This window comes from Nerophis lumbriciformis, linkage group LG36, assembly GCF_033978685.3.
Source record: "Nerophis lumbriciformis linkage group LG36, RoL_Nlum_v2.1, whole genome shotgun sequence".
In the NCBI taxonomy this organism is placed as follows: Eukaryota; Metazoa; Chordata; class Actinopteri; order Syngnathiformes; family Syngnathidae; genus Nerophis; species Nerophis lumbriciformis.
In genome coordinates, this window is record NC_084583.2 from 22,322,613 (window position 1) to 22,348,760 (window position 26,148).

At 43.6% G+C, this 26,148-nt stretch overlaps 1 protein-coding gene across 4 annotated transcripts in view; it reads left to right on the forward strand.

Moving 5' to 3' along the window:
• Nucleotides 1-26,148, forward strand: part of frmpd1b (FERM and PDZ domain containing 1b) — a 155,236-nt gene that overhangs the window by 108,883 nt on the left and 20,205 nt on the right. For all 4 annotated transcript variants that reach the window (XM_061930309.2, XM_061930312.2, XM_061930310.2 and 1 more), the window contains 3 exons: nt 9,745-9,870; nt 9,995-10,114; nt 25,790-25,923. In XM_061930309.2, coding sequence (XP_061786293.1) covers nt 9,745-9,870; nt 9,995-10,114; nt 25,790-25,923 — 380 coding nt within the window. The remainder of the gene's footprint in view (nt 1-9,744; nt 9,871-9,994; nt 10,115-25,789; nt 25,924-26,148) is intronic.

Consider the following 26,148-nt stretch of genomic DNA (forward strand, 5'->3'; position numbering starts at 1 on the left):
TCACCGTACGTGCTCCCGTTGTATCCACAGTGCGGTTCACAGGAATATCAAAAGTCAGTGGAACCTCGTCCATGTTGATAATGTTCTCTGGCCGGATCTTTTTTTCAGCTATCTTGTTTTTACAATATGCACGGAAAGTAGCCAGCTTTTCTTGAAAGTCTTTAGGCAGTTGCTGTGAAATAGTAGTCCGTGTGCGGATGGAGAGATTGCGTCTTTTCATGAACTGGGAACCTGTCGCTTAGTAGGAGCCATTTTGTGGTCTTTACAGATGTAAACACACAAAGGAAATGAAACGTAATATCCGCGCGCTGCTTCTTCTTGTACGCGGGCGGGTGGTTGCTTACAGTAGAAGAAGAAGCGCTTCCTGTTCTATGGGGGCGGGTGCTTACCATGGCGGTTGCTTGCGTAGAAGAAGAAGCACTTCCTCTTCTACGGGGAAAAAAGATGGCGGCTGTTTACCGTAGTTGCGAGACCGAAACTTTATGAAAATGAATCTTAATATTAATCCATATATAAAGCGCACCGGGTTATAAGCCGCACTGTCAGCTTTTGAGTAAATTTGTGGTTTTTAGGTGCGGCTAATAGTGCGGAAAATACGGTATTTCTTTCATACGGTGTTGATGTGGAAATGGTTGCTTGGGCATATTGTGGGTGTGGCACCGAACGGAGATGTTGACATGCGGAGTTTCAAGCACTCTTCGTTCTCTAGCGGGTGACTTTTCAAATGATGCTACAAATTAGCAGTAATGCTACTTTTTGTAGCAACGCTTTTGCCGCATAATTGTTCAACATATTCCAGCTTGAAGCCAAACCACCGCCAGACGATGGACCCCGTGCTGTTTTTCGTGGGAATTAATTCTTCCTCCATTTGTTACCAGATTCGCACCTTCTTTCTCTCGTATTACCACTCGCACCACTCTGCTAACACCACAGCTAACGTTACCCATGCTGCTACCTCTCTGCTCCAGAAGAGCGTATGACGTTGCACGCGTGACAGTATGTGACGTATCAAATCAAATCAAATCAAATCAACTTTATTTATAGAGCACATTTAAAATTTACCACAAGGGTAGCCAAAGTGCTGTACAATGAGCAGGTTAAAAGATAAAACGAGTACCGAGCAAACACAACACAACACAAACAGAACACGATAAAAAATAAATAATTAAAATAGAATTAATAAAAACATAAAAACATAAAAACAGGATCACAGCAGGTGTATTATGGGGCGCCATTGCAGGATGGATATCACTCAGTGTTAAAAGCCATGGAATAAAAGTATGTTTTTAAGAGAGATTTAAAAACAGGAAGAGAGGAGGCTTGTCTAACACTCAGGGGTAGGTCGTTCCAGAGCTTGGGAGCAGCAACGGCGAAAGCTCTGTCACCTCTAAGCTTCAGCCTTGTGTCAGGGACCGTCAACAGCAGCTGATCGGCTGATCTTAAGGATCGGGTGGGGCAGTAAGGCTGAAGGAGGTCGGAGAGATAGGTTGGCGCGAGGTTGTTTAGACATTTAAAAACAAATAAAAGGAGTTTAAAATGTATTCGGTAACGCACAGGGAGCCAGTGAAGGGACGCTAAAATAGGGGTGATGTGCTCACGTCTGCGGGTCTGTGTTAGCAGACGAGCAGCAGAGTTCTGCACGAGCTGCAGGCGGGCGAGGGAGGCCTGGCTAATGCCAACATACAGGGCATTACAATAATCAAGACGAGTCGAGATAAAAGCGTGGATTAATTTCTCAAGATCATGTCCTGATAGAAGCGGTTTCACTTTCGCTATTTGGCGTAATTGATAAAAGCTTTTTTGAACGACGCTGCTGATTTGTTTTTCGAATTTAAATTCTGAGTCAAACTTTACCCCCAGGTTTGTGACAGAGTCGCTGAGATACGGGGTCAGAGTGCCGAGGTCAACGTTGGGGGAGGGAGAGCGACTTGGACCGAACAACATAACTTCTGTTTTATCTTCATTTAGGCTCAGGAAGTTAGCTGAAAGCCAGACTTTGATGTCATGCAGGCAGTCAATAAGACGTTGAACCGTGTTATTTTGTGCCATGGGAAAATACATCTGGCAATCATCGGCATAAAAATGAAATGCAATACTGTACTTCCTAAAAATAGAACCAAGGGGGAGAAGGTAAAGCGCAAATAAAATTGGGGCAAGGATTGAGCCCTGGGGGACCCCATGTGGTAAAGGAGCTGTGGACGACATAAAACTGTCTACTTTTACACAAAAACTCCTGTCGGTTAGGTACGACCGGAACCAGTTGAGGGCGACGCCCTTAATGCCCACACAGTTCTCAAGACGAGTGATTAAGGTGGCGTGGTCGACGGTGTCGAACGCAGCAGACAGATCTAAAAGCACCAGGACAACATATTTACCAGAATCAGTGGACAGGAGGATATCGTAAAAAACTTTTAGAAGCGCTGACTCTGTGCTGTGGAGGGCTTTATGTAAGAAGGTGCGCTTGTTTTATGTCTCTGTGAGAAGGAGAGACAAGAAAGAGTGAGAAACGCCTGCAGTGTAATGCCCGCAGCTAAAAGCAACTGCGTGAGAACGTATACTCCAATATCACCAAATAGTCATTTTCTACAAACCCCGTTTCCATAGTTGTTGTTGGCATCCGTAAGTCTCGGAAGACAATGGATTGGCGCCCCTTGGATATGATTTAGTTGGTGATGCAGCGTCTGCTGTGGCTTTCAGAGACCCACACGGGAGTGACAGTCTCTGTTGCACTTGGTGCATTTGTAGGTTGAATCAGCTACAGGATGTAGTTGCTTGCTCTTTCTCTGAGCTCGCTTCTCATCTGCAAGCTGGCGGAGTTTTGCTTCGCCAGTGTTCAGTCCAGTGTTCACGGGGTGTCTCCAGCTGGATCTGTCCTGAGCAAGCTCTTCCCAGGTGTTCAGGTCCATGTCGAGCGCTTTCAGGTCACGCTTGCAGACATCCTAGAAGCGGAGATGTGGCCGTCCCGTTGTCCTCTTGCCAGAGGCAAGCTCTGCGTAGAGGATGTCTTTGGGGATCCGGCCATCGTCCATTCGACGCACATGGCCCAGCCATCGAAGGCGACGCTTACGGAGGAGAGTGACCATGCTGCGAATCTTGGCTTGCATCAGCACCTCATTGTTTGTCACACGATCGCTCCATATAGTCCCAAGTATGCGACGGAGGCAGCACATGTGAAAAGCACTTAGCCTCTTCTCCTGCGAGGAGTACAGAGTCCAGGATTCGCTGGCGTACAAGAGAGTGCTTAGCACGCAGGCACCTTGGTGTTTATTGTCAGCATGCTGTTGTTCCATACTCTTTGCGACCACCTGGCCAAGGTTGTGGATGCCTTGCCATTCCTCTTGTTGATCTCTGCTTCCAGTGAGAGGTTGTCAGTGATTGTGGAGCCAAGGTATGTGAACTGGCTGACGACCTCTAGTTGATAGTCGTTGATGGTGATACAGGGTGGTTCAGCATCTTGGGCCATCACATTTGTCTTCTTCAGACTGATAGTCAGGCTGAACTCGTCGCATGCCTTTGCAAAGCGGTCCATCAGGCTCTGTAGCTCTTCTTCTGTGAGGGTGGCCAGAGCAGCGTCATCTGCAAACAGCATGTTCTCTGATGGTTACCTCCCGGACCTTGCTCTTTGCTTTTAGGCCAGCCAGGTTGAACAGTCGGCCGTCCGACCGAGTGTGGAGGTAAACACCCTCGGTCGACGATCCGAAGGCGTGCTTCAGCAGAACGGCAAAGAAGATGCCGAAGAGAGTGGGAGCGAGGACACAGCCCTGCTTGACGCCACTGCGGATGTCGAAGGCCTCTGACGTCGAGCCGTCATATTGAACTGTGCCTTTCATGCCGTCATGGAACGACTTGATCATGCTCAGGAGTCTCGGTGGGCAGCCAATCTGCGCTAGGACTGTGAAGAGCCCATCCCTGCTGACAAGGTGGAATGCTTTGGTCAGGTCTATGAAGGCCAGAAAGAGAGGCTTGTGCTGCTCTCTGCACTTTTCTTGCAGTTGCCTGATGGTGAAGACCATGTCAATGGTTGATCTTTCCGAGCGGAACCCGCACTGTGACTCTGGGTATACTCTATCAGCAAGCTTCTGCAGTCTGTTCAGGAGGACGCGTGCGAAGACTTTTCCTACAATGCTGAGGAGAGATACTCCTCTGTAGTTGTTACAATCGCTTCTATCGCCCTTGTTCTTGTACAGGGTAACGATGTTGGCGTCTCTCATGTCCTGAGGTACTGCTCTTTCCTCCCAGCACTGACGGAGGAGGTCGTAAAGATGTTCCCTCAGTGTGCTGTCGCCGAGTTGGGAAATTGTGTTAGATGTAAATATAAGTGGAATACAATGATTTGCGAATCCTTTTCAAGCCATATTCAATTGAATATGCTACAAAGACAACATATTTGATGTTCAAACTCATAAACTTTTTTTTTTTTTTGTAAATAATAATTAACTTAGAATTTCATGGCTGCAACATGTGCCAAAGTAGTTGGGAAAAGGCATGTTCACCACTGTGTTACATGGCCTTTCCTTTTAACAACACTCAGTAAAGGTTTGGGAACTGAGGAGACACATTTTTGAAGCTTCTCAGGTGGAATTCTTTCCCATTCTTGCTTGATGTACAGCTTAAGTTGTTCAACAGTCCGGGGGTCTCCCTTGTGCTATTTTAGGCTTCATAATGCGCCACACATTTTCAATGGGAGACAGGTCTGGACTACAGGCAGGCCAGTCTAGTACCCGCACTCTTTTACTATGAAGCCACGTTGTTGTAACACCTGGCTTGGCATTGTCTTGCTGAAATAAGCAGGGGCGTCCATGGTAACATTGCTTGGATGGCAACATATGTTGCTCCAAAACCTGTATGTACCTTTCAGCATTAATGGTGCCTTCACAGATGTGTAAGTTACCCATGTCTTGGGCACTAATACACCCCCATACCATCACACATGCTGCCTTTTGCGCTTTGCGCCTATAATAATCCGGATGGTTCTTTTCCTCTTTGGTCCGGAGGACACGACGTCCACAGTTTCCAAAAACAATTTGAAACGTGGACTCGTCAGACCACAGAACACTTTTCCACTTTGTATCAGTCCATCTTAGATGAGCTCAGGCCCAGCTGAAGTGTTCCTGAGCCCATGTGGTGATATCCTTTACACACTGATGTCGCTTGTTGATGCAGTACAGCCTGAGGGATGGAAGGTCACGGGCTTAGCTGCTTACGTGCAGTGATTTCTCCAGATTCTCTGAACCCTTTGATGATATTACGGAGCGTAGATGGTGAAATCCCTAAATTCCTTGCAATAGCTGGTTGAGAAAGGTTTTTCTTAAACTGTTCAACAATTTGATCATACATTTGTTGACAAAGTGGTGACCCTCGCCCCCATCCTTGTTTGTGAATGACTGAGCATTTCAATCTACTTTCATACCCAATCATGGCACCCACCTGTTCCCAATTTGCCTGCTCACCTGTGGGATGTTCCAAATAAGTGTTTGATGAGCATTCCTCAACTTTATCAGTATTTATTGCCACCTTTCCCAACTTCTTTGTCACGTGTTGCTGCCATCAAATTCTAAAGTTAATGATTATTTGCAAAAAAAAAAAAATGTTTATGAGTTTGAACATCAAATATGTTGTCTTTGTAGCATATTCAACTGAATATGGCTTGAAAGGGATTTGCAAATCATTGTATTCCGTTTGCAAATCCTTTTATGGACAGAATTTCTAGGCGCAGTCAAGGCGTTGAGGGGATCCGGTTTGGTGGCTGCAGGATTAGGTCTCTGCTTTTTGCAGATGATTTGGTCCTGATGGCTTCATCTGGCCAGGATCTTCAGCTCTCACTGGATCGGTTCGCAGCTGAGTGTGAAGCGACTGGGATGAGAATCAGCACCTCCAAGTCCGAGTCCATGGTTCTCGCCCGGAAAAGGGTGGAGTGCCATCTCCGGGTTGGGGAGGAGATCTTGCCCCAAGTGGAGGAGTTCAAGTACCTCGGAGTCTTGTTCACGAGTGAGGGAAGAGTGGATCGTGAGATCGACAGGCGGATCGGTGCGGCGTCTTCAGTAATGCGGACGCTGTATCGATCCGTTGTGGTGAAGAAGGAGCTGAGCCGGAAGGCAAAGCTCTCAATTTACCGGTCGATCTACGTTCCCATCCTCACCTATGGTCATGAGCTTTGGGTTATGACCGAAAGGACAAGATCACGGGTACAAGCGGCCGAAATGAGTTTCCTCCGCCGGGTGGCGGGGCTCTCCCTTAGAGATAGGGTGAGAAGCTCTGCCATCCGGGGGGAGCTCAAAGTAAAGCCGCTGCTCCTCCGCATCGAGAGGAGCCAGATGAGGTGGTTCGGGCATCTGGTCAGGATGCCACCCGAGCGCCTCCCTAAGGAGGTGTTTAGGGCATGTCCGACCGGTAGGAGGCCACGAGGAAGACCCAGGACACGTTGGGAAGACTATGTCTCCCGGCTGGCCTGGGAACGCCTCGGGATCCCCCGGGAGGAGCTGGACGAGGTGGCTGGGGAGAGGGAAGTCTGGGCTTCCCTGCTTAGGCTGCTGCCCCCGCGACCCGACCTCGGATAAGCGGAAGAAGATGGATGGATGGATGGATGTATTCCGTTTATATTTACATCTAACACAATTTCCCAACTCATATGGAAACGGGGTTTGTATATCACACAGAGACAAACCCGTGATCTATCCGGTATATTCCATACATCGCCCAGCCCTAGTACAAATAATAGCATATACCTGCACACTTGGAAATGTACAATGGAACACAAAACTTGCCACTCTCACTGCACTCCAAGTGTCATTTTCAATACAGCAGTGGATTAATGACTCTTATCACAGCTCACCTTTCTGTACAAACTCCTTAGTGTGAGGCTTCTGCAATATTGATCAAATTGATGGTGTTGAATTGAGAAATGATTTTACTCAACAAAACAGCAACAATCCAAAAATATTATCCATTTAAAAAAAAAAATCATTTTGTTAATGAATATATCTCCTTTGCGACGGCCAGTCAGTTTCAAGAATGGTGCTGGCAGTACGGGAGATTGCCTGTGCTTTTAGCTCAGTAGTTAGGATGCCTGCCTTTTACACCGGCAACCTAACCCCTTAGCAGTATATAAAAAACGACGCAGCGAGAGTACACAATCGCTACTTGAAGAATTGATTGACAGCCATGAACACCACCGTCAAAATTGGAGTCTCTGATTGGTTGGGGGCCCCTGGGCTTCAGCCCGGGTAAGCCCGTGCAGTGTACTCTGCTCACTATTGTAAGAATCTGGACGGCAGCTCCTGCACATTATCCTCCATCTTTTGGCGTCATTGTCCACAAAGGATCCTTGTTTCTGCCCGCCTCTCAGCATCCTGACAGCAAATGTAAGTTTCAAGAAGGCTGAAGTGAGAGTACTGTTCTGTTGTAGCTATTCATACTGCAAGATATTTGAGGATTGCTCAAGGGTGTTACAGTGTGAGCAGGCTGGAGTTGCACTCCAGTGGTGTGATAATAAGACACCATTCATTTGGAGGAGGAAAGAAGGAGGCGAACGAGCCAGTATGTGAGGTTCGTGTGAGAAAAACTGTGGTGTAACCCAGTGGTCCCCAACCACCGGGTCGCGGGCCGGTACCGGTCCGTGGATCGATTGGTACTGGGCCGCACAAGAATTAAAAAAAAAAAAAAAAAAAAAATTTTTTTTATTAAATCAACATAAAAAACCCAAGATACACTTACAATTAGTGCACCAATCCAAAAAACCTCCCTCCTTTCACACTCATTCACACAAAAGGGTTGTTTCTTTCTGTTATTAATATTGTGCTTCCTACATTATATATCAATATACAGGTAAAAGCCAGTAAATTAGAATATTTTGAAAAACTTGATTTATTTCAGTAATTGCATTCAAAAGGTGTAACTTGTACATTATATTTATTCATTGCACACAGACTGATGCATTCAAATGTTTATTTCATTTAATTTTGATGATTTGAAGTGGCAACAAATGAAAATCCAAAATTCCGTGTGTCACAAAATTAGAATATTACTTAAGGCTAATACAAAAAAGGGATTTTTAGAAATGTTGGCCAACTGAAAAGTATGAAAATGAAAAATATGAGCATGTACAATACTCAATACTTGGTTGGAGCTCCTTTTGCCTCAATTACTGCGTTAATGCGGCGTGGCATGGAGTCGATGAGTTTCTGGCACTGCTCAGGTGTTATGAGAGCCCAGGTTGCTCTGATAGTGGCCTTCAACTCTTCTGCGTTTTTGGGTCTGGCATTCTGCATCTTCCTTTTCACAATACCCCACAGATTTTCTATAAGGCTAAGGTCAGGGGAGTTGGCGGGCCAATTTAGAACAGAAATACCATGGTCCGTAAACCAGGCACGGGTAGATTTTGCGCTGTGTGTAGGCGCCAAGTCCTGTTGGAACTTGAAATCTCCATCTCCATAGAGCAGGTCAGCAGCAGGAAGCATGAAGTGCTCTAAAACTTGCTGGTAGACGGCTGCGTTGACCCTGGATCTCAGGAAACAGAGTGGACCGACACCAGCTGGACTGCTGCTGAGTGGTCCAAAGTCATGTTTTCTGACGAAAGCAAATTTTGCATTTCCTTTGGAAATCGAGGTCCCAGAGTCTGGAGGAAGACAGGAGAGGCACAGGATCCACGTTGCCTGAAGTCTAGTGTAAAGTTTCCACCATCAGTGATGATTTGGGGTGCCATGTCATCTGCTGGTGTCGGTCCACTCTGTTTCCTGAGATCCAGGGTCAACGCAGCCGTCTACCAGCAAGTTTTAGAGCACTTCATGCTTCCTGCTGCTGACCTGCTCTATGGAGATGGAGATTTCAAGTTCCAACAGGACTTGGCGCCTGCACACAGCGCAAAATCTACCCGTGCCTGGTTTACGGACCATGGTATTTCTCTTCTAAATTGGCCCGCCAACTCCCCTGACCTTAGCCCCATAGAAAATCTGTGGGGTATTGTGAAAAGGAAGATGCAGAATGCCAGACCCAAAAACGCAGAAGAGTTGAAGGCCACTATCAGAGCAACCTGGGCTCTCATAACACCTGAGCAGTGCCAGAAACTCATCGACTCCATGCCACGCCGCATTAACGCAGTAATTGAGGCAAAAGGAGCTCCAACCAAGTATTGAGTATTGTACATGCTCATATTTTTCATTTTCATACTTTTCAGTTGGCCAACATTTCTAAAAATCCCTTTTTTGTATTAGCCTTAAGTAATATTCTAATTTTGTGACACACGGAATTTTGGATTTTCATTTGTTGCCACTTCAAATCATCAAAATTAAATGAAATAAACATTTGAATGCATCAGTCTGTGTGCAATGAATAAATATAATGTACAAGTTACACTTTTTGAATGCAATTACTGAAATAAATCAAGTTTTTCAAAATATTCTAATTTACTGGCTTTTACCTGTATATCAATACAGTCTGCAGGGATACAGTCCGTAAGCACACATGATTGTATTTCTTTATGACAAAACAAATAAAATACCCGGTCCGTGGGACAAATTTTCAAGCGTTGACCGGTCCGCAGTTACAAAAAGGTTGGGGACCACTGCTGTAACCCATTTGGAATTTGCAAATGGTGTGTTAAAAAGTGCACATTTTTAGTGGCGTTGGTATCCTTCGCCTCAGCGAGGGGAAGTGAATGAGGAAATGTGGATTTCACCGTCTGTCTGCCATCAGGAGCCTGGGGGTGAAAACATGTTTGTTTGAGGTTGTTTTTTTTCACCATTCCAGGATATTGTTCTGACTCTGAAGGATAAACTCTCCATCCGGGCCATCGAGTACTTTGCCCTGGTTCTGGAGCAACAGTACAGCATCACCAAGCTTCTGCTGCTGCATGAAGACGAGCTTATTCAGAGGGTAAGACGACAAGGTGGCTTCGTGTTTACTCCTGTGTGCAGTCGCTCAAACCATGTTATGATGGGGAAATCAATGGGCTGAATGATGGTGTTATATTTACCGCGGTGGCTCATGTCTCCACCAGGTGGTGCAGAAAAAGGACTCCCATGATTATAGATGTCTGTTCCGAGTGTGTTTCATTCCAAGAGATCCTATGGAGCTGCAGCAGGATGACTCCTTTGCCTTTGAGTACCTCTTTTTACAGGTTAGTGACACATATTCTCATAACTGGCACTTTAAAAGGGTCATAGTACCGTATTTTTTGGACCATAGGGCGCACCGGATTACAGGGCACTCTGCCGTCGAGCGGGTCTATTCAGGTCTATTTTTATACAATTAAAGGGGTCATATTATCAATCAATCAATCAATCAATCTTTATTTATATAGCCCTAAATCACAAGTGTCTCAAAGGGCTGCACAAGCCACAACGACATCCTCGGTACAGAGCCCACATACGGGCAAGGAAAAACTCACCCCAGTGGGACGTCGATGTGAATGACTGTGAGAAACCTTGAAGAGGACCACATATGTGGGTAACCCCCCCCTCTAGGGGAGACCGAATGCAATGGATGTCGAGTGGGTCTGACATAATAGTGAGAGTCCAGTCCATAGTGGATCTAACATAATAGTAAGAGTCCAGTCCATAGTGGATCTAACATAATAGTAAGAGTCCAGTCCATAGTGGATCTAACATAATAGTGAGAGTCCAGTCCATAGTGGATCTAACATAATAGTAAGAGTCCAGTCCATAGTGGATCTAACATAATAGTAAGAGTCCAGTCCATAGTGGATCTAACATAATAGTAAGAGTCCAGTCCATAGTGGATCTAACATAATAGTGAGAGTCCAGTCCATAGTGGATCTAACATAATAGTGTGAGAGTCCAGTCCATAGTGGATCTAACATAATAGTAACAGTCCAGTCCATAGTGGATCTAACATAATAGTGAGAGTCCAGTCCATATTGGATCTAACATAATAGTGTGAGAGTCCAGTCCATAGTGGATCTAACATAATAGTAAGAGTCCAGTCCATAGTGGATCTAACATAATAGTAAGAGTCCAGTCCATAGTGGATCTAACATAATAGTAAGAGTCCAGTCCATAGTGGATCTAACATAATAGTGTAAGAGTCCAGTCCATAGTGGATCTAACATAATAGTAAGAGTCCAGTCCATAGTGGATCTAACAAAATAGTAAGAGTCCAGTCCATAGTGGATCTAACATAATAGTAAGAGTCCAGTCCATAGTGGATCTAACATAATAGTAAGAGTCCAGTCCATAGTGGATCTAACATAATAGTGTGAGAGTCCAGTCCATAGTGGATCTAACATAATAGTAAGAGTCCAGTCCATAGTGGATCTAACATAATAGTAAGAGTCCAGTCCATAGTGGATCTAACATAATAGTGAGAGTCCAGTCCATAGTGGATCTAACATAATAGTGTGAGAGTCCAGTCCATAGTGGATCTAACATAATAGTGAGAGTCCAGTCCATAGTGGATCTAACATAATAGTGTGAGAGTCCAGTCCATAGTGGATCTAACATAATAGTAAGAGTCCAGTCCATAGTGGATCTAACATAATAGTGTGAGAGTCCAGTCCATAGTGGATCTAACATAATAGTAAGAGTCCAGTCCATAGTGGATCTAACATAATAGTAAGAGTCCAGTCCATAGTGGATCTAACATAATAGTGTGAGAGTCCAGTCCATAGTGGATCTAACATAATAAATGATAAATGATAAATGGGTTGTACTTGTATAGCGCTTTTCTACCTTCAAGGTACTCAAAGCGCTTTGACACTACTTCCACATTTACCCATTCACACACACATTCACACACTGATGGAGGGAGCTGCCATGCAAGGCGCTAACCAGCACCCATCAGGAGCAAGGGTGAAGTGTCTTGCTCAGGACACAACGGACATGACGAGGTTGGTACTAGGTGGGGATTGAACCAGGGACCCTCGGGTCGCGCACGGCCACTCTTCCACCGCGCCACGCCGTCCCTGTAGTGAGAGTCCAGTCCATAGTGGATCTAACATAATAGTGAGAGTCCAGTCCATAGTGGATCTAACATAATAGTGAGAGTCCAGTCCATAGTGGATCTAACATAATAGTGAGAGTCCAGTCCATAGTGGATCTAACATAATAGTAAGAGTCCAGTCCATAGTGGGGCCAGCAGGAAACCATCCCGAGCGGAGACGGGTCAGCAGCACAGAGATGTTCCCAGCCGATGCACAGGCGAGCGGTCCACCCCGGGTCCCGACCCCGGACAGCCAGCACTTCATCCATGGCCACCGGACCTGTGTGTCTCCCCCTCCACAAGGGATAGGGGGGAGCAGAGGAGAAAAGAAAAGAAACGGCAGATCAACTGGTCTAAATGGGGGTCTATTTAAAGGCTAGAGTATACAAATGAGTTTTAAGATGGGACTTAAATGCTTCTACTGAGGTAGCATCTCTAATTGTTACCGGGAGGGCATTCCATAGTACTGGAGCCCCAATAGAAAACGCTCTATAGCCCGCAGACCTTTTTTGGGCTCTGGGAATCACTAATAAGCCGGAGTTCTTTGAACGCAGATTTCTTGCCGGGACATATGGTACAATACAATCGACAAGATAGGATGGAGCTAGACCGTGTAGTATTTTATACCTAAGTAGTAAAACCTTAAAGTCACATCTTAAGTGCACAGGAAGCCAGTGCAGGTGAGCCAGTATAGGTATATATATATATATGTATGTATATATGTATATAAAGGTATATACAGTATAGGCGTAATATGATCAAATTTCTTGTTCTTGTCAAAAGTCTAGCAGCTGCATTTTGTACCAATTGTAATCTTTTAATGCTAGACATAGGGAGACCCCAAAATAATACGTTACAGTAGTCGAGACAAGACGTAACGAACGCATGAATAATGATCTCAGCGTCGCTAGTGGATAAAATAGAACGAATTTTAGCGATATTACGGAGATGAAAGAAGGCCGTTTTAGTAACACTCTTAATGTGTGACTCAAAGGAGAGAGTTGGGTCGAAGATAATGCTACACCGCTACAATAATGTTGTAGCGGTGTAGCGTGCAAGGATGGGAGTGGAAGAAGTGTCAAAAGATGGCGCTAACTGTTTTAATGACATTCACACTTTACTTCAATCAACAACGGAGCAGCATCTCCTCATCTGTGGCTCACTAGTGCAACAACAACACCCGAAATGTGTCCTGTGAAAAATTGTCCGACTGGAACTCTCGAATAACTAAAGTTCCTTGGGTGAATTATGTAAACTCACTACACCGGTATGTTTTAGCGCTTCCATAGCAAGATATAAGTTCGACCTTTACGCTACTTTATATTAGAAATGGCAACAGCGGAAGATAAATGCCACATAATAAAGTAGAGAAAAAGAAGAAGCTTATGACTATGGTTTCGGCACGGGCTACAATGGTGGACTCGCGCACATTTTCAAGACTTATGCAGATCCCAAATACACATCAGTAAGTAAGTACATTTTATTTATATTTATATCAGCAGGTACCAGAAGGTAAGAAAAGTTGGTTTTGCATAATATTGCGAAACAAAACAGCAGATAATGTCTGTTTATTGGTACCGTTTTGCAGCCCTTATACACACACCATAATAATACTAATAATATGTTTAATGTGCCCACAATCCATCAAGTGGTGCGGCTTCATCGCTTACCGAAGTCGTACTAAAAACATTTTGACAGATTTTTGAGCGCCGTGTGTAATGTTCTATATTCTCAATGGAACATATAACATGTTGCTGTTGTTTTCTGGCGTGATCTCGCAGTTTACACGTATCTCTTATGCAGAGGTGGGACCAAGTCATTGTTTTGCAAGTCACAAGTAAGTCTCAAGTCTTTGCCCTCAAGTCCGAGTCAAGTCCCGAGTCAAGACAGGCAAGCCCCGAGTCAAGTCCAAAGTCAAGACTGGAAAGTCTCAAGTCAAGTCCTAAGTCCTGCATTTTGAGTTTCGAGTCCTTTCAAGTCCTTTTAACCACAGACTAATATATTAACACAGATTGTGTATGCTTTTCAAACGCTGTATTTATTTATTAAAACAAGTGCATTTTAAATTGCAGGAAAGAAAATTGTGCTGACATTGCACTTTATAATAGCACTATTAACCAGTCATTTTAAACATTAACTCATTCCTTTACAGAACAAACACATTGAAAAATAAAGTGCAAATGTACTTATTTGTACAAAAGTGTTAACATTGAAAAAACATGACATATACGTGAACATAACAAAAAAGTTGTACTTTTTATATGTCAGGGCCCTATGCTGCATTGCATTTGCAAAAGACCAAATTAGCCAAGAGTCTGTCAGTCATTTGTGCACGATGGGGGCGTAGTATGATGCCACCATGGCTGAAAACTCGCTCCACTGGAGCACTGGAGGCAGGCACTGCCAAGACTCTCATGGCCACTCGGAACAGTGAAGGAAGAGTCTTCATGTTCAATGCCCAGAACAAAAGGGGGGAGAGAGTTGTTTTGGGTTGGTGCACTACTTGTAAGTGTATCTTGTGTTTTTTATGTTGATTTAATTAAAAAAAGAAAAAAAAAAAAAAGTATTTCTTGTGCGGCCCGATACCAATCGATCCACGGACCAGTACCGGGCCGCGGCCCGGTGGTTGGGGACCACTGAGGTAAACAACCAACAGTATGTCAGAAAGCTAGCTAAAACGGTACACATATTCATAATATAGTATACATTTTAACTGACCTTTATTTTACTATTTTTGTCTTTTTTTAGGTGGCTAAAATACGCGGTGCTGCTGACCGCCGTCTAACGTTACGTGTGATATATTGACTAACGTAACCCTGCTTAAAAAAAATCACTGAACAAAAAGTATGAATAAGGTAGTGAACTGCAACAGATTCCCGTGTTTGCAATAACGTTATAACGTTAGCAGTGAGTTTACAGCCTCACTGATTTAACTACACAGCAAATAAAAGTCACGTTACTTAGCCAATAAACGTTATATTACATTCAAAACTTACCGTTCTTTGTGCAACTTCAAATGCCGGACGAAGTTGGAAGTTGTTGCCTCTCCATCAGTCATTTTCGAACCGCATGTGTTGCATACTGCAAACCGTTTTGTGTTGACCACCTCGTAATTTTTATACCCAAACAAAATTATTTTAGGTATCATTTTTTGTTCGCTGGCGTGTGGTTTGGACATGTCTTCTTCGTTGGTTGTCCTGCAATTTGATTGGATGAATGCTGTGTGATGAAAACAAAGTAGATCTAATTTGATTGGCTGTTGTACTGACAGCACACCAGCTGACACACGCAACGCTGATAGACAAGTACACAATGAAAAATACGGAGCGCTCCCGAATAACTTTTTCATCTTTGGGTTTTGGGGAAAGTAGCAAGTCATGTCAAGTCATGTCAATTCAAAAGGCTCAAGTCCAAGTGAAGTCACAAGTCATTGATGTTAAAGTCTAAGTCGAGTTGCAAGTCTTTTTACATTTTGTCAAGTCGAGTCTAAAGTCATCAAATTCATGACTCGAGTCTGACTCGAGTCCAAGTCATGTGACTCGAGTCCACACCTCTGCTCTTATGTATGACTGCCATCTACTGATCACACTTATCATTACACCATGCACCATATAAAATAGCTTTTAGAATTATGCCGTACATTAGGCACACCGGGTTATAAGGCGCACTGTCCATATTTGAGAAAATGGAGTTTAAGTGCGCCTTATAGTCCGAAAAAGACGGTATATCTTCCTACATTTAAAACACTTCCTTGTCATCTCCATAATATGAATTGGTGGTGCTTTTGGTTCAAATTTTGCATAGATTTTGTTTTACAGTCCGTCTTGAAAACGGTTTCTGACTTCCTCTTTAGAATGTGCCGCTTATTGACGTGCTCAAGCCCTCTTCGACTGCGTCTCCCCCCCGTCAGCCATGTTGTAGTTTTTAGCGCTTCCACATGGAGCCGACTATAAGTTACAACTAGTGATGGGTTGATGAGGCGTCATGAAGCGTTTCGACACATTGCAAAACTGTATTGATACTGTGTCGATACTGTGTCACTAAATACTGACATCTGCTGGACATTAAAAATCCCTACAGGCAACCTATGGACCGACTCAACTGACACTGATTTGATGCCCTAGTACAGGGGTCACCAACCTTTTTGAAACCAAAAACTACTTCTTGGGTACTGATTAATGCGAAGGGCTACCAGTTTGATACACACTTAAATAAATAAATATACACACGTCAGTGTGATTTAAACAAGAATAGCTAAATAAATACATTTATATATATATAAAAAAATGGGTATTTCTGTCTGTCATTCCGTCGTACATTTTTTTTCCCTTTTACGGAAGGTTTTTTGTAGAGAATAAATGATGAAAAAAACACTTAATTGAACGGTTTAAAAGAGGAGAAAACAAGAAAAAATTTAAAATAACATTTTGAAACATAGTTTTTCTTCAATTTCGACTCTTTATAATTCAAAATTCAACCGACAAAAAGAAGAGAAAAACTAGCTTATTTGAATCTTTTTGAAAAAATTAAAAAAAGAATTTATGGAACATCATTAGTATTTTTTCCTGATTAAGATACATTTTAGAATTTTGATGACATGTTTTAAATTGGTTAAAATCCAATCTGCACTTTGTTAGAATATTTAACAAATTGGACCAAGCTATATTTCTAACAAAGACAAATCAGTATTTCTTCTAGATTTTCCAGAACAAAAATTTTAAAAGAAATTCAAAATACTTTGAAATAAGATTTAATTTGATTCTACAGATTTTCTAGATTTGCCAGAATTATTTTTTTGAATTTTAATCATAGTAAGTTTGAAGAAATATTTCACAAATATTCTTCGTCGAAAAAACAGAAGCTAAAATATTTATTATTCTTTACAATAAAAAATAAATAAATTTACTTGAACATTGATTTAAATTGTCAGGAAAGAAGAGGAAGAAATTTAAAAGGTAAAAAGGTATATTTGTTTACAAATCCTAAAATCATTTTTAAGGTTGTATTTTTTCTCTAAAATTGTATTTCTAAAAGTAATAAGAAGCAAAGTAAAAAATAAATGAATTTATTTAAACAAGTGAAGACCCATCCATCCATCCATTTTCTACCGCTTATTCCAAGTGAAGACCAAGTCTTTAAAATATTTTCTTGGATTTTCAAATTCTATTTGAGTTTTGTCTCTTTTAGAATTAAAAATGTCGAGCAAAGCGAGACCAGCTTGCTAGTAAATAAATAAAATTTAAAAAATAGAGGCAGCTCACTGGTAAGTGCTGCTCTTTGAGCTATTTTTAGAACAGGCCAGCGGGCGACTGATCTGGTCCTTACGGGCTACCTGGTGACCGCGGGCACCGCGTTGGTGACCCCTGCCCTAGTATATACAATAATATAAACCAAGTCATTGTATTTCATTTAGGATTATTTCATATCTTCATTTAAATAAAAATATATTTGTATCTTTTTTAGATACAGTCAATAAATAATGTGAACATGTATCATGACATGGAAATCTAAGAGAACGTGTTGTGGATGATTGTGGACTGGGAATTTTTTTAATTTTATTTTTTACACATTTTTATAAAAAAAATAATAATAATAAAAAAAAGTTTTTCCGACGTATTACATTTTAGACGATTTCCCTTCTTAGTTATTATTTCTCCGGCTGTAGAAAAGAGCCGCTCACAGGGCACAGAGGAGGCGACACAGTTGGCGTATCGGTCACGTGACCAAAACAGCTCATGATCGGTCACGTGACTTTCTAAAAGCGGTACGCGCACCGACACAGGGTTTTGCTCTATGAGCTCGACGCATGCGCCGATGCATCGGTGTTGCCGGACCCATCACTAGTTACAACTATACGCTACAGCAGTGGATTTTTAGCATGCATGTGCATGTATGAGCCAGTCTGCCCCAAAACGAGAGGATGACAACCAACTTATTGACTACAACAAAGTTTCAACCACTGCACTGTTGGTTAGTGCAAACATTTCTCCCGTCTCTTGGAGCAGTGTCCTCCTCGCCTTTCCATCCATGGTACCACCGTGGGACGCATGAGCACTCTTCCATTCACACCAACCAAGTCCTGCCATATTTCTTATTCCTGACAGATTTTTTTTTCATCCCTGACTCTCTCGGCTCCCGTCTGCTACGATATTCCACCCTCCCCTTTTGCCTGCTCAGCTTCTAAAATACTACGTATATTCAGGCTGGGTCATCATTTGTCCCAAAGTAGTCCTTTTTGTCCGCCATGATCGCTTGATGCTGTGGTTGTTGCTGACAGAAGTAGCGTTGGTTTCTATGTGCTCTGTAAACTCAATGTGCCCAGGAGAGAAGTTACAGTAATGCTTAAAATGATCAAAATACTGTAAATATTACAAAAGCCAAAAGCAGTGAAGTTGTCAGGTTGTGTAAATGGTAAATAAAAAGAGAATACAACAAATCCTTTTCAACTTATATTCAATTGAAGAGACTGCAAAGACAAGATATTTCATGTTCACACTGCTAAACTTTGTTATTTTTTTGCAAATATTAGCTCTTCTTTTCCGCACCATAAGGCGCCCTGGGTTATAAGCCGCGCCTTCAATGAACGGCATATTTCAAAACTTTGTCCACCTATAAGCCGCCCCGTGTTGTAAGCCGCATCTAACTGCGCTAAAGGAATGTCAAAAAAACAGTCAGATAGGTCAGTCAAACTTTAATAATATATTAAAAACCAGCGTGATGTGGGCGCGCATGGAGTCGTATATCAACATGGACGGAGCTGCGTGAAAAAAGCCACCCGGCCTCTTCGCGTAAACTTACCTTAACCACTCGCTTATCTTTTCTTCATCCATCCCTTCGAGTTAGCTTTTATGATGACGCCGGCTGGAAAGGTCTCTTTTGGCAAGGTCTTCCTTTTGAATATCACCATGGGTGGAAGTTTCTGGCCATTAGCATGGCAAGCTAGAACCACAGTGAAGGATGACTTCTCATTCCCTGTGGTGCGAATATTCACCGTACGTGCTCCCGTTGTATCCACAGTGCGGTTCACAGGAATATCAAAAGTCAGTGGAACCTCGTCCATGTTGATAATGTTCTCTGGCCGGATCTTTTTTTCAGCTATCTTGTTTTTACAATATGCACGGAAAGTAGCCAGCTTTTCTTGAAAGTCTTTAGGCAGTTGCTGTGAAATAGTAATCCGTGTGCGGATGGAGAGATTGCGTCTTTTCATGAACCGGATCCCTGTCGCTTAGTAGGAGCCATTTTGTGGTCTTTACAGATGTAAACACACAAAGGAAATGAAACGTACGGTAATATCCGCGCGCTTCTTCTTCTTCTACGCGGGCGGGTGGTTGCTTACAGTAGAAGAAGAAGCGCTTCCTGTTCTATGGGGGCGGGTGCTTACCTTGGCGGTTGCTTGCGTAGAAGAAGAAGCACTTCCTCTTTTACGGGGAAAAAAGATGGCGGCTGTTTACCGTAGTTGCGAGACCGAAACTTTATGAAAATGAATCTTAATATTAATCCATATATAAAGCGCACCGGGTTATAAGGCGCACTGTCAGCTTTTGAGAAAATTTGTGGTTTTTAGGTGCGCCTTATAGTGCGGAAAATACGGTAACTTACACATCTGTGAAGGCGCCATTAATGCTGAAAGGTACATACAGGTTTTGGAGCAACTTATGTTGCCATCCAAGCAACGTTATCATGGACGCCCCTGCTTATTTCAGCAAGACAATGCCAAGCCACGTGTTACAACAGCGTGGCTTCATAGTAAAAGACTGCGGGTACTAGACTGGCCTGCCTGTAGTCCAGACCGGTTTCCCATTGAAATTATGAAGCCTAAAATAGCACAACGGAGACCCCCGGACTGTTGAACAACTTAAGCTGTACATCAAGCAAGAATGGGGAAGAATTCCACCTGAGAAGCTTCAAAAATGTGTCTCCTCAGTTCCCAAACCTTTACTGAGTGTTGTTAAAAGGAAAGGCCATGTAACACAGTGGTAAAAATGCCCCTGTGACAACTTTTTTGCAATGTGTTGATGCTATTAAATTCTAAGTTAATCATTATTTGGAAGAAAAAAAAATGGTTTCTCAATTCGAATATGAAATATTTAGTCTTTGCAGTCTATTTAATTGAATATACTGTAAGTACTAGAGATGCGCGGATAGGCAATTTATTTCATCCGCAACCGCGTCAGAAAGTCGTCAACCATCCGCCATCCACCCGATGTAACGTTTGATCAGAACTGCACCCGCCCGCCATCCGCCCGATCTAATATAGATGATGCAAGGCATTAGTGAGCCTGCCAACTACTCCGGTTTTCCCGTAATTCGTACGGTTTTCATCAACCTATTCCGGGATTTTTTTGCAAATATTCAATCAATCAATCAATCAATCAATGTTTATTTATATAGCCCTAAATCACAAGTGTCTCAAAGGGCTGCACAAGCCACAACGACATCCTCGGTACAAAGCCCACATAAGGGCAAGGAAAAACTCACCCCAGTGGGACGTCGATGTGAATGACTATGAGAAACCTTGGAGAGGACCGCATATGTGGGTAAACCCCCCCCCCTCTAGGGGAGACCGAATGCAATGGATGTCAAGTGGGTCTAACATAATATTGTGAGAGTACAGTCCATAGTGGATCCAGCATAATACTTGTATGTTAAAGCACATCAAATGGTGCAGCCTACACTTATCTCTTATGTTTGACTGCCATCTACTGGTCACACTTATCATTACACCATGTACCAAATAAAATTGCTTCGAGGTGGGTAAGCTCAACCAAACGTATTCCTTCCATTAGGCGCACTGTCGAGTTTTGAGGATAAAAAAGGATATAGTCTGGAAAATAAGGGAAAATTCATAAGTTTAAAAAATATATATAAAAAAAAATACAAACCTTTTTTTTTTTTTATTGTATTATTATTAAAACATAAGAATAAAAAATAAATTAACATAAATATATATATTTAAAAAAAAAATACATCACAGCAGCCAAACGGAAAAAGTGTTATTGTAATTATTAAACCAAAATATATATTGCGAGAATCAGTTTGAATCGAGAATCATGTTGAGTCAAGAATCGGTTCTGATTCAAATCGTCACGCCAAAAAAACGACATCAAATTGAATCGTTAGTTGTAAGATTCTCATCCCTACATATTATTGATAGAACATCGTTAAAAAGCCACTTTACCATAAAATAGAGACTTTTAAACATACTTGCCAACCCTCCCGAATTTTCCGGGAGAAATATTAGCTCTTTTGGAATTTGATGCCTGCAACATGTTTCAAAAAAGCTGGCACAAGTGGCAAAAAAGAGTGATAAAGTTGAGGAATGCTCATCAAACACTTATTTGGAACATCCCACAGGTGAACAGGCCAATTGGGAACAGGTGGGTGCCATGATTGGGTATTAAAGCAGCTTCCATGAAATGCTCACTCATTCACAAACAAGGACGGGGGCGAGGGTCACCACTTTGTCAACAAATGCCTGAGCAAATTGTTTAAGAACAACATTTCTCAAGCAGCTATTGCAAGGAATTGAGGGATTTCACCATCTACGCTCCGCAATATCATCAAAAGGTTCAGAGAATCTGGAGAAATCACTGCACGTAAGCAGCAAGGCCGAAAATCAACATTGAATGCCCGTGACCTTCAATCCCTCAGGCGATACTGCATCAAAAAGCGACATCAGTGTGTAAAGGATATCACCCCATGGGCTCAGGAACACTTCAGAAAACCACTGTCACTAAATACAGTTTGTCACTACATCTGTAAGGGCAAGTTAAAACTCTACTATGCAAAGCAAAAGCCGTTTATCAACAACACCCAGAAACGCCGCCGGCTTCGCTGGGCCCGAGCTCATCTAAGATGGACTGATACAAAGTGTAAAAGTGTTCTGTGGTCTGACGAGTCCACATTTCAAATTGTTTTTGGAAACTGTGGACCAAAGAAGAAAAGAACCATCCGGACTGTTGTAGGGTGAAAGTGTAAAAGGCAGCATGTGTGATGGTATGGGGGTGTATTAGTGCCCAAGACATGGGTACCGTATTTTCCGCACCATAAGGCGCCCTGGGTTATAAGCCGCGCCTTCAATGAACGGCATATTTCAAAACTTTGTCCACCTATAAGACGCCCCGTGTTATAAGCCGCATCTAACTGCGCTAAAGGAATGTCAAAAAAAACAGTCAGATAGGTCAGTCAAACTTTAATAATATATTAAAAACCAGCGTGATGTGGGCGCGCATGGAGTCGTATATCAACATGGACGGAGCTGCGTGAAAAAAGCCACCCGGCCTCTTCGCGTAAACTTACCTTAACCACTCGCTCATCTTTTCTTCATCCATCCATCCCTTCGAGTTAGCTTTTATGATGACGCCGACTGGAAAGGTCTCTTTTGGCAAGGTCTTCCTTTTGAATATCACCATGGGTGGAAGTTTCTGGCCATTAGCATGGCAAGCTAGAACCACAGTGAAGGATGACTTCTCATTCCCTGTGGTGCGAATATTCACCGTACGTGCTCCCGTTGTATCCACAGTGCGGTTCACAGGAATATCAAAAGTCAGTGGAACCTCGTCCATGTTGATAATGTTCTCTGGCCGGATCTTTTTTTCAGCTATCTTGTTTTTACAATATGCACGGAAAGTAGCCAGCTTTTCTTGAAAGTCTTTAGGCAGTTGCTGTGAAATAGTAGTCCGTGTGCGGATGGAGAGATTGCGTCTTTTCATGAACCGGATCCCTGTCGCTTAGTAGGAGCCATTTTGTGGTCTTTACAGATGTAAACACACAAAGGAAATGAAACGTACGGTAATATCCGCGCGCTTCTTCTTCTTCTACGCGGGCGGGTGGTTGCTTACAGTAGAAGAAGAAGCGCTTCCTGTTCTATGGGGGCGGGTGCTTACCTTGGCGGTTGCTTGCGTAGAAGAAGAAGCACTTCCTCTTCTATGGGGAAAAAAGATGGCGGCTGTTTACCGTAGTTGCGAGACCGAAACTTTATGAAAAGGAATCTTAATATTAATCCATATATAAAGCGCACCGGGTTATAAGGCGCACTGTCAGCTTTTGAGAAAATTTTGTGGTTTTTAGGTGCGCCTTATAGTGCGGAAAATACGGTAACTTACACATCTGTGAAGGCGCCATTAATGCTGAAAGGTACATACAGGTTTTGGAGCAACTTATGTTGCCATCCAAGCAACGTTATCATGGACGCCCCTGCTTATTTCAGCAAGACAATGCCAAGCCACGTGTTACAACAGCGTGACTTCATAGTAAAAGAGTGCGGGTACTAGACTGGCCTGCCTGTAGTCCAGACCGGTTTCCCATTGAAATTATGAAGCCTAAAATAGCACAACGGAGACCCCCGGACTGTTGAACAACTTAAGCTGTACATCAAGCAAGAATGGGAAAGAATTCCACCTGAGAAGCTTCAAAAATGTGTCTCCTCAGTTCCCAAACCTTTACTGAGTGTTGTTAAAAGGAAAGGCCATGTAACACAGTGGTAAAAATGCCCCAGTGACAACTTTTTTGCAATGTGTTGATGCTATTAAATTCTAAGTTAACCATTATTTGGAAGGAAAAAAAATTGTTTCTCAATTCGAATATGAAATATTTAGTCTTTGCAGTCTATTTAATTGAACATACTGTAAGTACTAGAGATGCGCGGATAGGCAATTTATTTCATCCGCAACCGCGTCAGAAAGTCGTCAACCATCCGCCATCCACCCGATGTAACGTTTGATCAGAACTGCAGCCGCCCGCCATCCGCCCGATCTAATATAGATGATGCAAGGCATTAGTGAGCCTGCCAACTACTCTGGTTTTCCCGTAATTCGTACGGTTTTCATCAACCTATTCCGGGTTTTTCATTAATTAAAAAAAAAAAAAAAGGGTGAAAACTACGCGAATTGCACCTTGTGCAGACAAGATTTTTCGATCGGACACGGAGGAATTAGCGATGTAAAAGACCACGTTGGGACAAAAAAACACAAGTCTAATGCCGTTGCTAGCGATACAAGTGGAAAACTTTCAACGTTTTTCGTCGCCCAAACAGATTCTTTGGATGTGATAAATGCCGAAGTTTTATTTACGGAGGCAATAATTGAGCATGGACTTCCAATCGCACTGGCTGATCACATGGGACAGTTAAATGTTTGTCATGCAACCTTTAAAAATCATTACGCGGTGATCGCGGTCCCAAAAATAAACTTTTCTTGCATGATATTGTCCAGAAAAATTCGCTTTATATTACTATAGAGTCCTTTTAACGAATGAGTTTGATGGTTTATCACAAACCTTAAATGAAAGAAGTCCTTTGTTCTCCTGCACCATGGCCTTGCTTCGTGTTTGGTGCGCACACGCTTTATAACCTCACTGAGGTTATAAAGCTTTTGCCTGTTAAAGAAAGGAGACTGATCCAACGCAGCACAGACTTTCGTGTGCCACGCTGTCACGACCCAGACGCACACCAGTGCGCAATCATATGGGAGCCGCGCTAAGCGCACCTCCAAGCGCGTCTCGCTGCCGGCGACGGACGGGTATATGGGCCCGACGCTCCAGCGCCATCCATTTTCAGGGCTAGTTGATTCGGCAGGTGGGTTGTTACACACTCCTTAGCGGGTTCCGACTTCCATGGCCACCGTCCTGCTCTCTATATCAACCAGGGTGAGCCCCACCCCTTTCGTGAGCGCACTGCGCGCGGAGTGACCCCTGTTACGCGCCCCCGGCAACAGGGGTGGCGGGCAGGTAAGCTGCGCGGGCGGAGCGCGCGGCGTGACCCCTGTTACGAGCCCCCGGCCACGGGGGTGGCGGGCAGGTAAGCTGCTTACCTGCTGCGCGTGACGCCGGCCGCGGCGAAGGCGGACGAGGCGGGGTGTCGGTGCGGTGGGCGCGGTAGTGACCCTGGACGTGCGTCGGGCCCTTCTCGCGGATCGCCTCAGCTACGGCTCCCGGTGGGGCCCTCTCGGGGGAAGGGGCCTCGGTCCCGGACCCCGGCGAGGCGTCCCTTCTCCGCTCCGTAAAAGTGTCCATCTCTTTTCTTTTCTTTTTCTTCTGTTGTGGCATATGCAGCAGGTGCCTGCTCGTTTTTCGTATGTGGGTAACAACATTTAACTATGTATATATATTTCCGAATTGGTTTAACTGCCACCCGCAAAAAAAAAAAAAAAAAAAATATATATATATATATATATCTAATTAATCCACCCGACCCGACCCGCGCGCGGATAAAATCTTATTTTTTTTAATTTCATCCGCCCAATCCGCGGATAATCCGCGGACTCCGCGGTTGTGTCCGCAAACCGCGCATCTCTAGTAAGTACTCTAAAAGGCTCCTGTCTGAGCTGCCACCTTATCGTGGAAGAGGAGTTTGCGTGTCCCAATGATCCTAGGAGCTATGTTGTCCGCTGGTAGGGTCTCCCAAGACAAAGTGGTCCTAGGTGAGGGATCAGACAAAGAGCAGCTCCAAGACTTCTATGGAATTACTAAAACCGAGACTCCGATTTCCCTCGCCCAGACGCGGGTCACTGAGGCTCCCCTCTGGAGCCTAGGCCCGGAGGTGGGGCACGATGGCGAGCGCCTGGTGGCCGGGCCTGTCCCCATGGGGCCCGGCCGGGCACTAGCCCAAAGACGCAACGTGGGGCCCCTTTCCAATAGGCTCACCACTCATGGGAGGGGCCATAGAGGTCGGGTGCATTGTGAGCTGCCCCCGCGACCCGACCTCGGGTAAGCGGAAGAAGATGGATGGAAGTTGAAAAGGAATGCAAATCATTGTATTCCGTTTTTATTTACGATTGACACAAGGTGACAACTTCACTGCTTTGGGCTTTTGTACTTTATATTGCATGCGTTCAGTCCACATTCCATGTGCTTCCAGAGTGTTGGCGACGTACTACAGGAGCGCTTTGCTGTTGAGATGAAGTGTAACACTGCACTTCGTCTCGCTGCCCTGCACATGCACGAGAGACTGGACAGCTGCGGACTGACCAGGACTTCCATTAAAGCCATTACGTGAGTCGTGTGTGTGCTCAGTCAAACGAGAGGTAATGTTGTGCACAAACATCTTACGTTTAGTCTTTTCACTTTTAAAACTTACTCAATTCAAACGCCAACGCACATTTCAATGAAATGCAATACAAAGCTACATAGAAAAAAATAGCCGGTCTCAAAGATAATACCAATCAGTTTGTTTGTTATTTGATTGTTAGTTCAAGAATCGTATTTTCTACCTTACTG